This window comes from Telopea speciosissima, chromosome 8 (assembly GCF_018873765.1).
Source record: "Telopea speciosissima isolate NSW1024214 ecotype Mountain lineage chromosome 8, Tspe_v1, whole genome shotgun sequence".
Classification (NCBI taxonomy): domain Eukaryota; kingdom Viridiplantae; phylum Streptophyta; class Magnoliopsida; order Proteales; family Proteaceae; genus Telopea; species Telopea speciosissima.
The window spans coordinates 6,414,954-6,431,264 of NC_057923.1; the positions used below are offsets into that span (position 1 = coordinate 6,414,954).

General features: G+C 38.9%; 1 protein-coding gene across 1 annotated transcript; it reads left to right on the forward strand.

Annotated features, from left to right (window-relative positions):
• Positions 1–2,865: 2,865 nt before the first annotated feature.
• On the forward strand, positions 2,866–7,369 carry LOC122671990 (very-long-chain 3-oxoacyl-CoA reductase 1-like). Its single transcript, XM_043869493.1, has 3 exons — positions 2,866–3,525; positions 3,860–3,929; positions 6,774–7,369. Exons 1-3 carry the CDS (start codon positions 2,885–2,887, stop codon positions 7,026–7,028), a joined length of 966 nt encoding a protein of 321 aa, XP_043725428.1. The 5' UTR covers positions 2,866–2,884; the 3' UTR covers positions 7,029–7,369.
• Positions 7,370–16,311: the final 8,942 nt, after the last annotated feature.

Below are 16,311 nucleotides of genomic sequence, written 5' to 3' on the forward strand. Positions count from 1 at the left end.
CCACCGGAGGTAAGGGTTTCAATTTGGGATCAGAATCGGGAACCGTCCTAGAACCATACCGCTAAAACCCGGTATTGGATTGTCCCATTAATAAACGGGATGGTACTGAGATCTGATTTTGGTACTAAATAATAAATGGGACGGGATTCCCAATGGTACTAGTACCGATATACTGGTTAGGTACCGGATGGGACCGTAACTATCAATACCCTTTCAAAGAGTTTATTTATGTTATTTTGATCAAGTTTTATAGCTGGTGTTTGATGTATTTGGATGGCATTTTCTCTTATGAAGGTTTCAGCTGATAGACCTTCAATTCTATTTCTATAATTTGTTTTGTGTTAGCACTAAAATTGTATATGGACTTATTTATTTCATCCGTATTAATTCTTAGACGTCATTTTGAGAAGCGTGTATGTGATCTTAAGGAAAAATTCAATTCATCATAGTTTTGTATTCTAAGTTGCTTGCAAAAGTAAGGAATGTCTTAGATCTCATAATAGTGAATAGATCTACAACACTACTAATGAAACCATCTCGTTAAAAACCATTAAAGTTCTTCTCCCTTATTCTACCAGGCTTAGAACCGTTTAGGAACCGGTATCGTCCCATCCCGTTGATAATCAGGACCGGGACCTAGGTTTGATCCCGTTAACTAAATGAGACGATACTGGGATTGACACCTTTGGTACTGGCACCGATATAGAACTGTCCCGAATATTTGGAACCGTCCCAATTGACACCCTTAACCTAAGGGGCTTAGAGGAGAGGAGGGAGTAGAGTTAGTTTAGGGATTTAAAATTAGCAGGGGACAATCTATGAATTTATTCTTTTCTCCCTTGTTTGGTTATAATATTTAACAAAAATTCTATATCATCATCTCTCAATCATATGTAATTATTTTAAGCTGATGAGTGAGTGCACGTCTGATGAAAACTTCTTTTAGGTATTTTGGAGACAAATTTGCAGAATTCTTATATGAGATGCAGGGGCCACACCATATGCGTCGGTCAATGAGAGCATGTGCGACAGCATAATGGGCAACAGAATTTCTGTTATACATGAGGGGCATGACGGTCATTCAGTCACCTACTATGCGTGGCATGGCCCCTGCGTCCCACACAGAAACTTTTTCCTTTTTTTTGTAATTCAATCTTGGTATAGGAGTCATTGTCAGTTTAGGTTGAACATATCAACACCAAAATCCTTTCACACAAAATCGTGGAAGTCTTGTGCACGTGAAGAAGTTTCGTGTTCGGGATTGAGATTTGTGCAAGCTTTGTGACTTGGATTGATAGTACTAAAGTTACGTTTGGTATTCCATGAAAGTTTACAGGATCGGTCTGATCCGTATCGACCGGAATGAGGATTGGCCGGAATTGAGAAATTCCAATCTGGATCATCCAATTTTTTATACCTTGGTGTAAGGGCGTTGATCGATTTGGTTCAAGACACAATATGTATAAACCAAAATTGAATTAAATCGAACCAATAATAGGAACATATTTCTAAAACCAAAATCAATTCTACATGGTTCGGTTTCGGTTTCTTAGTGGGTTTAATTTGGACCTTTATTTGTTAGGATATATAGTCCACCAAATTTTTTACAAACACTAAAAAGAAATAGAATATGTCATCCACCTTTGATTGAAAAAAATAAAAAAAGTTAATAAAATTTTATTTGGTTTGAAAATAGGTAATTCAGTTCGGTTTTAAGCATGAAACCAAAATCAAACCGAACCAATAAAAAATTCCAGCTTTTGAAATAAAAACCAAATCAATTTATTTTGGTTCTATTCAGTCCGGTTTTAAATGGCCGATTACGGTTTTAGTTTTTGATTTCGGTTCTAAGTTGACACCCTTAAATTGGTAAGGGTGAAAGTGAATCGCAAAAGGACAAATTTGGGGCAATTGAGATTCGATCAAGGATGCAAAACTCGGAATCGGATCTGGATCAGGTCCAGTTGATTCCAAACTGGATCTGATCCATATCAGCTAGAATCTTCTAGATTCAACCCAAACCCTAGAAATGGCTTATAGATCCACGGACCTTTATCTACTCTATTTCCTAGGCAGGTCCATTTCTCCAAGTTATTCTAATAGAGGGAGGCTGAAATGACCACCCTACCCCTTCCCGAACACACTAGCCCGGTGGGGTCTATCCCCTCTATTAGAGGAACTTGGGGAAATTGAGCGGGTAGAAAATAGAGCAGATAAAAATACATGGATCCACATCCACTGCTCCGATGCTTGGAACCCTGCTTGAGATTGTACAATTTAGAGATTTCCATGGCCATCGATCTGAACCGTCAGATCGGTCCAGTGGTTCTGGATCCTGAATCCGGATTCCGGAGTAGGAAAATCACCCCTGTAACATTTCTCTTTTCTATGGTTAACTGTTTTATGCCTTTTTTTCTCATAAAAAAAAAAAACAAAACAAAAAATTTGTTTTATGCCTTTTTGGCATAAAACCGGAATTTAGGTCGGTCTCACCAGTAGTCTTATTTATTAGCTCAACGGTTCAACCACCACCCGTTCATGTATAATCATGGTCTACTACCCAGACCATCAAAAACGGCCATGGATTTAATGCTCACCTGCTCCTTCCTACTAATAGCTACTTCTGCTGCTAACTCCTCTGGAGTCACTTCCCTCCCAACTTAAAATTCCATTTAAAAGGAACGCTACCGATCCATAACTCATCGTCTCTCCTCCTCCTACTTTCAGATTTTCTGTTTTGTTATCAGTCTCTGCTTCTTGTCAAATTTTTGCTAACCTCAACAAATCCTAGCTAATTCGAACAAACCTAGATTAGATTCTTTATATGCCATTCTTTTCTTTTTTATTTATTCCTCAATTGCAGATCACTCTGTAGTCTTTATAGATGGAATTCTGGTTCATTGTGCAGCATTTCAAAGCTCAACCCATTTGGGTTCGTTTCTTATCTTTTCTGGGTCTCTTCTGTTTGTCAAAATTCACCTTGATTCTTCTTCGTTGGGTTTACGTTTCTTTTCTCAGACCTGGTAAGAATCTCAAGAAATATGGGTCGTGGGCACTCGTGACGGCACCCACTGACGGCATTGGGAAGGGTTTTGCCTTCCAATTGGCACGGAAGGGACTCAACTTGGTTCTGGTGGGTCGCAATCCTGATAAGTTGAAGGACGTTTCGGACGCCATCAAGGCGAAGTTTGGGAAAACCCAGATCAAGAATGTGGTGGTTGATTTCTCCGGTGATCTTTCCGAGGGGATACGTCGGATTCAGGAAGCCATTGAAGGTCTGGATGTTGGCATTCTCATTAACAACGTCGGCGTTTCCTATCCCTATGCGAGGTTCTTTCATGAAGTGGATGAAGAGCTGATGAAGAATCTGGTTCATATCAACATTGAAGGCACCACCAAGGTTACGCAGGCACTGCTCCCCGGTATGCTTAAGAGGAAGAAAGGCGCAATCGTCAATATCGGTTCGGGGGCAGCCATTATTATACCCTCCGATCCTCTTTATGCTGTTTATGCTGCTACGAAAGCGTAAGTCTTCTTTTTTCCTCATTTTGTTTGTTTTCTGAAACTTCTGGCTCTTTTTGCCATGAGTTTCACGAGGAACCAAAACTAGTGGTAAGCTACACCTATGTTTGCGCAACTGATTTTTGCGAGGGGGAGGAGACTTTTGGGCCTAATGATAGGATTTGAACTGGTTAATTTCTATGTAACTCTGTCTCTAACCAGCCCCTTGCTACTCTGTTCGCATTTCAAGAAACTATAAATTGGCTTTTCAGTTCATTACTTCTTCTTTGTGGTTGTTATTGAGGAGATCTGCTCCCTTTGGCTTACTGAATGGAAGTTTTTGTCTCTATATCTTCAGGTATGTTGATCAGTTCTCAAGATGCCTTTATGTGGAGTACAAGAATAGCGGAATTGATGTGCAGTGTCAGGTATGCAATTTGTCTTTGAAATTAGTCCCAGACACACATTTCTTTTGCTGTCTTCCTTCCTGTCCTAGAGACGGGATAACCAGCTGATCTGATTGTTCTAAAATTAAATTGAAATGGTAACTATGGAAAGACAGTTTGGAGTCTAAAAGTTAGAACGGTTTAGATTTGGCCACATAGGGTTGAAACATTTTAGGAAGATATCTCAAATTGCAGTTAGTTTGACAACAACAAACATGGTAGTTATTTTTATTGGCCGTTTTACAGTTAGTTTAGCATCATTATCAATTTTTTGTCTGAGTTATTTCTTGGCCTTCTTGAATTTGACATCTGATTGTACAAAAAGAAACGTGGTAGTTATTGGCATGCCCTTTTGGCTATTAATTACTTATTTACTATGAAACTGATGAACCTACAATATCACATCGCGCCATCTTCTTTGGCACATAGTAATGCTTCTGGATCAGAATGGGCATAACCAGAAAATTTCATTTGTAGGGCTAACATATCCATCTGTAAAGAATTTGATAGAAGCAGGAGAGCTAAGATTTTTTATTTTGGGTGTGAACCATTGAAGAAATGAGGTTCTGAATTTCATCACGTTAATGGAGAAGAGAATGCAGTGTGCAAAGGCTGCAGGAGACATACAATTTGGATTTACGATTTGACTCCTTCTAGACCATTATCACTGATTTATTATCCATCTTGTTTCATTAGGCTTCTTTGTATTTCTTTCATTCTGTCATGTGCTTATTTTATATATTTGTCTGTATTTTCTCTTGTCAAGGTTTCCAATCTTGGTTTTGAGCTTGGTTCCACCCTTGGCTCAAACTAGGATTTGTATTTTTCACTCCTCTATCTCCATCACCCCCACCCCCAAGAAAAAAGAAGAAGAAAGAAATCTGATTTCTCAAGAAAAGAAAAGGAAGCTGATTTCTCAAGGGGAAGAAATGAATTTTCTGTGGGCCCACATGGGTCCTTTTCGTTTTAGGTTTTATTTAAGATTCATTGCATGAGTAATAAAGGGGAGACAGCTGCAAAAATTTAGTTGTTGAAATTTTTTTTTGTTATGTCTATTTAGATTCATTAAGTTTATCATTTATTTCCCTTGGACCAACTTTTTCCTTTTATGGGCACTCTGAAAGAAACCATTCAAAAATTGGCATATGCTACTCTAGTTGGCGAGCACATGGTATTCTTTAGTTAAAAGGCGAAGGAATAGAAATTTTTAGGGTTTTTATCGGGTACAATTATTTAAAAAATTTACTCTTAGTTTTTTAATGGTCTGGATCTCTACAATGTGTTGTGGTTTCAATAGTATTTGGTGCATTTAATAAGGTAAGTAGGTAACTTTACACTGGATTATGTATCCTCTGTTATGTGAGGCAGCAAATCTAGAAAAGAAAAAGTGACATATTATGAAAAAATGGACTGACTTTTTAATTGGGGTGGGACTTCTATTGTGTCATGAAATGCTCATTAAGATGTCTCATCTGACCTGTATATTTGTAGTTGTATTTCATGATCTTTGTTAAAAGGACCCCACTCCCCCCCTCCCCTCAAAAAAAAAAAAAAAACAAAAGAGAAACCTTTGTTCTTCCCTACTTGGAACTGGAGTGAATTTCTTGTTTTGAATATGTGGTTGTGATTTAGATCACGTTCTACATTTGAGCTGTTCTGTATTTTCTTTTTGGGCTATTGGGTGGGGTTATTGCGTATAATTGATACTAATGTACTTAATTTGTTGTCTGCTTTTAGTCTTTTGTTTCATGGAGCTGTTCTGATGATTCTTTTTGTGTTCCTTTTATCTCTTACATCTCCATGATGTTAGAACAATGGGCGCTTCTGTAAGCTATTCATTAAATTAAGAAGTGAAATGTTTATTGTCCATTGTTTTGGTATTTGCTCTGCTGGTTCAAGAATCTTTTCTCTAGTTGCTCTTCCTTGTGAGTCATGCTCCTGGTCCTTAGTGGAAAACATAAGACTTTGAGCTTCTATTACCCTGACTTGTATTTCACCTTTAATGTCTGTTTTCCCATGTTATGAACTTTTTATTTGTGAGTTTTATTATAAATTTCTCATCTTTGGAATTTCAATTATTCTTGTGATATCATTTTGAATCTAAACAATTACTTGTTGTTTGGTTGCCACAAGTGATGCAACCATTTTGTTTTGTTTTTCCATGATATTATAGTGCATAATATCTTTACCTAAAATGGACCCGTCTCTTGTGTTGCAAGGTTGTGAGAACATGAGGGTATTGAAAACCTGAGTTCCAAGAGAATATATATAATTTTTTTGGAGGACCTAAGATGTCTTCATTTCTGCTTTCTGTATTTGCAAACATGTCATGACTGTACCCTTGTAAGTTTTAAATGGTCTTTTAAATTGAGCAAAAGAGGATCTTTATTGGTCAAGCGCTGGTAGTTTGATAACATTTGCCACATGATTAGAGGTAGTGCTTGGTGGATTTGGCACCTACACTGCTACGGGTAGGAATCCCAGATGGCCAGTTGGTGTAGAACTGTTGCCAGGTCTAAGTCTTCAAATGTAACTGAATACTGATGGGAATCCTTTTAACTGATTTGCCAACTGGTCTCTGTTTCTTTTATATTTTGTCCCCAGCCATGGACTTGGTTAATGATTGGGTTGGACTGATGTCTAACCCAGCCACCCTGAAGGACTGAAAAATGCACCTGGTTAGTTTGTAGCTTTGTGTAGTGATCCAAGCTGGCCAGTTCTAACCAAGTGATAGTCGAGTCTAACTCAACAATACATTGCCAATCTTGGGAAATGTTGTGATTTTCGCTGCCTTCTGTTTGATCTAGTATGTGGTTGCTTATCCAGGTACCTTTATATGTGGCAACAAAGATGGCATCAATTAGGAAATCTTCCTTCTTCGTACCATCCACAGATGGTTATGCTCGTGCGGCTGTGTGCTCGATAGGCTATGAACCACGTTGCACACCCTATTGGCCACATTCTTTACTATGGGGTCTACTCTACTTTGTTCCCGATTCTATTTTTGATTATGGGCGACTGTCATTCAACCTTAAGATTCGGAACAAGGGACAGCTTAAGGATGCAAGGAAGAAAGATTGATGAATGGTGTTGTGTTCTGTCTTGGTTTGGTAGGGGTGGATGGTTTTGACTGTCTGAAGTGTTTATTGGTTCTCAAGGCTTTAATGTTTTAAACTGCTAAATGCATCTGTCTGTTCTCTTAGTTGAATTATAAGTTCCACTTAAGATGGGGAGGGGGGGAGAGGAGGGGTGGGGCAGGGAAGTAGTAAGCTTAGCAATGGTGTATTTCGCAGATAACCTTTATTCTTTGCATTTTCAAGGAGTTGGGGTTAGACCCATCTTTTGGTGGATGCCATCAGGTAGTGATCACGTACCTTCATTAGGTTGTCTCCCTTAAATCAGTTGAAATGTTATCTGATGAATCTAGAGATCGTTTTGATTCCATTAGTAATAAGGATTTGAAATATCACACATTGGTATCCTTCCTTTCTTCATTAGTATCGTTTCGCCTCTCTCTCTCCCTCACATACACACTGGAAATAATCTTATCTAAATCATAATTATTTAAACCCTTTGTAAAAACTTGAATTCGGTTACCAAATAACCAATAGGATGGGAGGAAACTGGATTCAAGCTCAGTGTCATTGTAGGATTGTTTAGTAGTTGGATATCAATTTGGCTCTCCTCCAGCCGTGGCAGGAGTTGGAGGGAGCCCAGCAAAACAAGGTGGTTTTGGTCATTTCACAGGTAAAGTGGGTCTTATGAAATGATGAAACCCCCCCCTGTTTTTGGGTGTTTTGTTGGGCTGGACCCTCCAGCTCCCGCCACGGCTGGAGGAGAGCCATATCCGTTGGATATTAGATGGATCGGATTTGTTATTTTGAATCGATTATTTTATCTGGTTGATTGCACTGTATGTAGGTCATTCATTTTTGAGGTAACTGCAGTTGAGGTCCAAAGGATTTCAATGGCGTTAGAGACCCTTAACTAGTCTTTTTTTTTTGGGAAATTTACACATACCACCCCTGAGGTTTGACGAAAGGATATTTTCACCCCCCAGTTTTGGAAAATTCTGCGTACCCCTTGAGGTTTGCAAACGGTAACAAATAAGCCCATTCCGTCAGTTCTTGACTAACACTGTAAAAATTTAAAGTGAACTGATGGAATTGCCCCTTGCAAGAAACCAAAAAAAAAAAAAAAAAACCTGCAACTCATCTTCCCCAACTGGGGAAGACGAGTTGCAGGTAGGGAACATCATAAATTCCAGATTTGTTGTCGCCTAGGACTGCTGGATTGATCCAAATTGATTACCCCATCACCGAACAACAACCCTGGATCATAATATACGCAATCTTATCTCCAATTCACGAAGAGCCTGTTTCCCAACTTGAAAACACAACCATCCGCCCTCTATTTAGTTCATACAGTTATTAAAAACAAAAAAGAAAATTCTGATAATTGGTAATATTCAAGAATTGATGCTAAATACATCTCTTCTGTCTCTCCTAGGATTTTCCCCATGGTAAACTTTGAATAAAATTTCATCTTGACAAACAATTCAGAGCTAAACATATGAGCAATTTGCGTTCAGAAAATGAATCAAATCAAAATCGCTTTCGAGAGAAATGTTCAGAAGTATCGAAGCAACAACAGAAACAGAGGAGAAGAAGAAGATGAAACAGTAACATAGGCGAACTTTTTTTTTCCTTCTGCAATCACTTCTGGAAAAGGCTATAATGTGAATCTGATTGAAAATATACTAAGTCAATCTCCTCGGAAACCCTAACCCTACTTTCTCCCTCCAAATCAAGTCTCAAGTCGGCGATTTTTCTCTCAAGAAAAAAACCCTCTCTGCTTCTAGTTCTACATCTATCAACGCCAACGATAATTCTAAGGAGAATGGTGGAACTCATATCATTGGATTTGCTTGGAGAGACTTGAGTGAATTTCATTGCCGCCCAGATGGGTTTTTGTCTAGGTTTGCAGTGATGGCGAAGACGGTTTTTGCCGGTGACCAAACGGACTATAGTTGATTCCGGTGGGGTGTGAATTTTCCCGTTGATTTAGGGCTGGTGAGGTGTAAATTGATTTCCCATACCTGGAACTCATCTTCCCCAGTCGATTTTGGGAAAGATGAGTTGCAGGACTGAGCAAGATGACCGTTCAGGAGAAGAGAATGCTGCCTGAGTTCAAGGGTAAGCATACCCGGTTCGTGTACAACGAGGATGACGAGATTGAAGGGGTAGAGGAGGTCTGTGTTTCTGCTATTTCACCTGGAGTCCTGCGTTTGAAGGGTTTACCCACTCCGGAAGGGAAGCACCTTCGCTTCCACCAGGAAGAAGAGGATTGATTGATTGATTGATGATGGAGGCAGAAATTCTTATTCTGTTGTTGCAACCTCTTTAATATAAAAGTTCAAAAAAAAAAAATAGCAAGGATCGTGGAAGGATTTTGAAAGCTTTTCAAGATACCTGCAACTCATCTTTCCCAATCGATTTGGGGAAGATGAGTTGCAGGTTTTTTTTTTTCTTTGTCATTTCATCCCATGTTTTTAACACCGTTAGTCATGAATTAACGGAATGGGCTTATTTGTTACCGTTTGCAAACCTCAGGGGGTACGCAGAATTTTCCAAAACTGGGGGGTGAAAATATCCTTTCGTCAAACCTCAAGGGTGGTATGTGTAAATTTCCCTTTTTTTTTTTGCTAATCAAGAGCCCATATGTCAGCTAAGACAAGCCAACAAAACCTACAACTACCAGAGGGAGGGAGGGAGGGTGGGTGCCTTTTAAATTTTCAATGGCACAAATGTGACTTGGAGAGTCTATCTCATGATCTTCTGGGGACATGCACTTCAATTGGCAAGCCACCGGTTGAAAAAAAAAAACTAGTCGTTTTTTTTCCTTTCTAGAAAAAGGTTTTTCTAGTCTAGGAATACAAATCCAAGTGAAAGGGTGACTTTTAATGGGATAAATGTGACCAAGGAGAGTCTATCTCATGACCTCCTGGAGGCATGCACTTCAACTGGAAAGCTATTAAACGGTTTAAAGTGATGGTAAATTGTTTAAACATAAACAAATATTAGTAATATGTAATGAAATAATAAATAATTAGTATATATGTAATCATAAGATAAATAATATTTTAAAGAAAACATATAAGGATGCAATTCATATTTCCATTTCAAGAAAAAAAATTATAAGGCATGTAATAAAAAGTAACGTTTGAATAAAAAAAAGTTAAAAAACCGTATAAAATCATTCCAAACCGATTAAATCGAAACGTTTATAAATGGTTTTGGTTTTAACATGTGAAACCCTTTAGTAAACAGTTTGGTTTTGGTTTTACCTAAAAAAACTTGCACAGAACCGTTTAACACCCTTGTTATGCGCTTGGTAAAGTTGTGAAGCGTTAAAAAGTCCATTCTATCAGAAGGTCTGAAATTCGGTACTCGTACCGAACCTGTATGGTTCCGGTTTGGTTTTGGTTCCTAGTCGGTTTCTACACAATTTGGTTCTGGTTCTTGTAATTGGTTTATATTATAATATTATAGTATTATAAAATCTAATACTAATACTAGTAAAATATGTATTATAATATATTAATATTTTATTATAAAATATTAGCATTATACTATATTAATGTACTATAATATATTGTACCCAAATTTGATTGGGTTTCTGTTCTAATGGATGGTTCCTATGTTGGATCCGAAAAGTGATCAAGAAAGTGATCAAGTCTCGCCTTAGTTTTGGACTCTAACTAAAATATATTAGGTTTTGTTTAGTTCGATTCTAGTTATTTGGTTTCGGTTTCCAATTTCAATTCCAATTGGACACCCTTACTTTTTAGGCAAAGTACATTCGTGTTGTGTTGTTCGTGACGTTGTAGCAACATCGTTGGTTCTTATATCATTCTATATGAGAAGTGAGAAGCCGAGAAGTCGATGTTGCTCCTTCTGCTCCCTTTTCTTCTTCGAAAGGGATCCCGAAGTCGGAGAGGGAGGGAGAGGGGAACGGGAGCTGGGCGGCCCGGATTGGGTAGCTAGAGATTTGGTAAAGTATTATTAGTTTGTGAAATTACAATATAAATCCTTTATATTTTGAATAACATAGATGAAAAGTGAGACTAAAAAAGTTATAGTGAAATGAATTGTTTCACTGGGCGTAGTGACAAGAAAGAAACTACATGTATTAATATAGAGAGTGAAGTCATTACTATAGTGTATTAATATACTATAGTATATATATATATATATATATATATATTATTTTTTTGGTCGAAAGAAAATTTATTGAAGAGAACGGGAGGCACTCCTGGCGTCTGAGACAGTATCCTCAGCTAACCAGGGATCGGAAATGGGCCAAACCATCCTTCCCGAAACGGATAGGGCCCTCCTGGCAAGGCAATCTGCAATAGAATTAGCAGTCCTTGAAACAAAAATAAAACTGCAGTCATCCAAGTAAGACATGATGTGCCGAATATCCTCCAAGATCGGCAAAACCTTCAGATCAGCAGGCTTCAAAGGGTCCTGGAGATAAGAAATGACCTGCATACTATCACTCTCCACCATGACAGAGAGAGTACCTTTTGAAATCGCCTCTAACAGACCTTCTCGAATCGCCATAGCCTCTCCAACTAGGATATCATCAAAGGGGAGTGGGTTGGGGACCGTAATACAGCATTTACCTTCATGATCACGAATTAAGAAACCCACCCCTCCCCGCTTCAAGACCGAGCCGAAGGAAGCATTGCAACTGATCTTATAAAAGCCAGCCGGGGGGGGGACCATGCCATACAAGATGATACATGACCATGCACAGACTCGATCTGCGAAGAGGCTTGTCCATTACAGGCATTTAAGAACTCACCACAAGCTTTGTGGGTAGCCTGCACTACATCCTCCCCTATCCAAGACCTACCTCCAAAGACCAAGTCATTCCTAGAAATCCACAGGTACCACAACACAAAACAACAAAGTGCTGTAACTTCCTTGAAGCTTGCTTTGCCGCGAGCCAAAAGGGACCCCCAACCATTTATAAATTGATGGAGTTCAAGGTTGCTGTCACCAGACATCAGAGAGCTTAAGTTGCACCCAAACCAAATAGCATGGGCGAAGGTGCAATGAAGCAAAATGTGATCAATTGATTCCTCAGGTTCGCCACACCTACGACGGTGAGTATCAATAGGTATACGACGTTGGTGGAGCGCAGCAGCAAAGGCCAAACCACCAGCCACAGCACGCCAGATAAAGGTTCTTATTTTGGGCATGGTGTGGCTGGACCAAATTCTCTTCCAAACAGTAGACGGCACAACCTCCCAAGAATGCGACTTACCCGTTGACGGAGCTACTGCCTCATGAGCCTCCCTTTGATTGTAAAGGAGGTGGTATGCACTCTTCACCGAATAAACACCATTTTTAGTAGCTCCCCAAAGCAAGGTATCGTTTCTAGGAAACATGCTTAGCTGGATTTTCAAAATTGCTTCACGATCACTGGGGTGGAAAATTTTTTCAAGACTCTCAACCTTCCAACATCTGTTGGGCTAATCGATCAAACCCGCTACCAAATGAGGGGGATTAGCCTCGGTAGGGGGTGTTGCACCCGAAAACCAGGGAGAGAGGGAATCCAGTTATCCGACCAGATCTGAACCGATTCACCCCCTCCAATCTTCCATAGCAACCCATCTTTCAACACTCTATGCCCTTCGAGAAGACTCCTCCAAGCCCAAGATGGGCTAGCACCTAACTTAGCAGACAGAAAATCTCCATTAGGAAAATACACAGCTTTCATAAACCTCCCCCACATTGAGTCTGGTTCAGCCCAAAGTCTCCAAGCCATCCGAGAGAGAAGAGCTTTATTTTGCAATCCAGGATCATGAAATCCTAAACCACCTCTTTCTTTAGATCTGCACAAGCGCCTCCAAGATATCCAATGAATTTTTTGCTTGTCTGAAGCGTCACCCCAGAAGAAATTAGAGGCTTCCTTACGAATCCGAGCATGATGGGAAGCGGGAAGTTCGAAATGGGAGTTGGAGTAATTTCCAATGGAGAGAGCCACAGACTTAAGCATAATTTCCTTCCCCGCATGTGATAGCAGCTTATTCTTCCAACTTGAAAAACGTCGCCCCACCTTAACTGCCAAGTCCTGAAAAAGGGAGGTTTTGGAAACCCCAAAATCCACAGGCAACCCCAAGTATTTAGAAGGACCCTTGGCATAGGACACCTTCAGAATACGGGAAAACCATCTCTTGAAGCGGCTGTTTGCAAGAAATAATTAACCGCAAGCGTACGGGTCAATCGTAGCTACAGGTCGAACACGAGGAGGTCAACCTTGAATAAATTTCCACTTTTAATTAACGCGAAGTGTACAACTTACCAAATATAGAAACAACCTAGATATGGAAACTACCAATTATGGAAATTACCAAATATAGAAGCAACTAAATTACCAAAGATAACAAATTAAAAATAGAAACTCGGCAACCGCTAAGGAAATGGATGAATTAAAAGCAAGAAAGTCACTTGGGAATGGGTTCCACCATGAGAATTAGGGGCGGATCAACGACTAGCATATTAGGACAAAGCATGCATACGGCCTAGGTCGATAAGATATGCGGCACGGCTCATATACGGTTAACATATCCTATGAAAATAGTGCTCATACAACATACAATGTAAACAAAAAAATAATACATGAACATAATGGTGTCACAATGGATACGGCTAACGAACATGTATATATTTTCCCTTAGAATGACATACAAGTTGTGGACGGTCATCCATTGTAAGTCTAATATTGATCATGTCCATTAATCACATAAACAATGCTAGCCATCAATTCTTCCTTCTCTCATGTTTTCACCCACTCCCAAGAGGAGAGGTTTAGCTAGCCATGAAAGCAATGACGAGGAGCGAAGGATTGATGGAGAAAAAGACATAGAAATTACTAAAACTAAAGTTTATAAGAAGAAGAACTTAGCTGATTCGAATAACTCCAATGAAGATGATTCCGTCACTTGAATCCCATCACTTGAAGGCGCATCCAATATTAAAGAACAAATTACCAAAGTATATAATGAAAATTACACATATGATCTTAGGGATGGGAAATAAAAATTATCCTAACAATGATTCTAAAAATTACATATGATAACCTAAATACATAAGATCTAAAAAAAAACTCAAAAGAAAAGGAAGATGAGAGAATCGGGAATGGGAAGAGAGAGTTATCTAAAACTTCAATTAAAACCAAAAAGTTGAAGAGAAAAACGAATTGGAAGCTTGCTGTTCATTACATGAAAGAGAAATAAGAACGAAGACCAATAGAAGAAACATAAAAATCCCAAAGAAAGCTCTCTCGAGAAAAGGGCGTTTGCTGTTCTTATATGCCCATCGTGCTCTGTGTGATGTCCTCTCTACCGTTCTTTCTTTACAAAGGAAGTGAACTCCCAATTGGAAACTACTAAAACCGTGGTTGATTCCCTTCCAATTCCAACTCCCTAAAATCCATGTGAGAATGAGAGAGAGAATTTTAATTCTTAATCTACAACGTGTTATCATATGAGAGAGAGTGAGAGATTTCTTTCTCTTTTTTTATTTTTTTATTTTCTATTCCTTCATCATAAATAACTTCACTAAAATTCATTATTGGGCTATATCTTTGTATCCCGAGCCCAAATGGAACCAGCCCGAGAATTAAAGTTGCACCGTTTTGAATTCAGGACGATATGAGCCCAATATCCACTATTTTCTGAAAGATTCTCAATTTATCAAAATTACCCTTATGCCCCTATGCTTGATTTTACTCTCTTCTTCTTCTTCTTCTCTTAACTCGGATCGACTTGCTCTGGTCTTCACTCCTGTTTTCATTGAATCTTCTTCTTTTCAGCTCCTTTAGCTTTATTACTCCACTTCTATTAAAATTATCCTAAAACACGAAAACACAGAAAATACCTCGAGTAGCTCCGTAAAATGTGAGTAAAATGCATGCTTATGACCCTAAGATTTCACACATTCGTGCTCATCGATTCCCCACACTTAGACTTTGCTCGTCCTCGAGTAAAGCAAAAGACAAACTAACCTAGAATACAAAAAGAATCTAACTCACTTTCGTAGGAATCACGGTTGCACTTAGCACGTGCAACAAGCCTTTAAACCCCTAGGTTACCCCTAGTGAACGAGTTGTGTCTCGTGAGTGTTTGCAGTGAATAAACACACAAAATTCAATTTGTAAATCCATACTATGGCCAAGATAAAGAATGCAGCCCCAAGATAATTTACTTTGAGATTTTCTAGATGTTCCCCACACTTGAACTTTATTATCCCACTGCAGTTGGAGAAGCTGTCATACATCTAACTTAGAGAGGTTTGGGGTAGGGTGAGTCACTTTGTTTTCCTTGAGATTAGATCGAGTAGGTCATCTAGGCTACAAAAGATTTCAACTCGGAACCTTGGTAGAACCTTTAAACACATACACAATTTCAATTTCACTTTGATTTTACTTGCCATATTTTTCTAAGTATTGAACTCAAATGTCCCTCCACTACAATTGGCTTGAATGACATGCAAGGCTTGCACAGACACCCAAGTTACTAAGTAGGGTTGGAATAGATTCTCAGTGCATATATCATTTGATTGTCACATTGTGGCTTTAGACATTGATGCGTATGAGTTCAAACTTCTTTTTTTTTTTTTTTTTTTTTTTCCAAGACACATTACTCCAATCCGTGCAATGTCTTGACTTCTTAAGCTTTCTAGGTGGCTCTTGTAGCGAGTTTTAGGCCAATCACTCTCAAACCAGGACGACTTTAAGGAATTAGGTGTAAACACCCCTCGGGCTTACTTACTCAAACCAAATAGGCTACAAGCCAAGACTGGATCAAAGAGTAAATAATTTTTTTTCTTGGCAATCGCTATATCATGCAAGTATATCATGGTTCAACCTTAGCACCTAGCCAAAACTCGTGTAACAGGATGACTAACAAAATCGGCTCTCTTAGTAGACAGCGTACTTTCAAAGAATTTAAAATCCCTTTGATCGGTATATTTCAATTCCCTTCTCAATGGAATTTTTATTACTTCAAAGTGTAGGGTATTTTGGATGCTCTCAAAGTCTTTCAGAAAAGTAAACTAAAGAGGCTACACACTCGCTCTCAAACCAAAGTAAAGACTACAATTTAATGAAATCCCCCCCATACCTAAATGATGCAGTGTCCCCAATGCATGAAAAAAATAATAATAATAAAAAAATAAGGACAAAGAAGAGGGGCGACCGGATATGATCATGGTGGCTCAAAATAAGGAGGTGCATGGAAATCCATGACCTCGTAAGAATGTGGTGAAGAAAGTGGCATGAGAGAGGAATT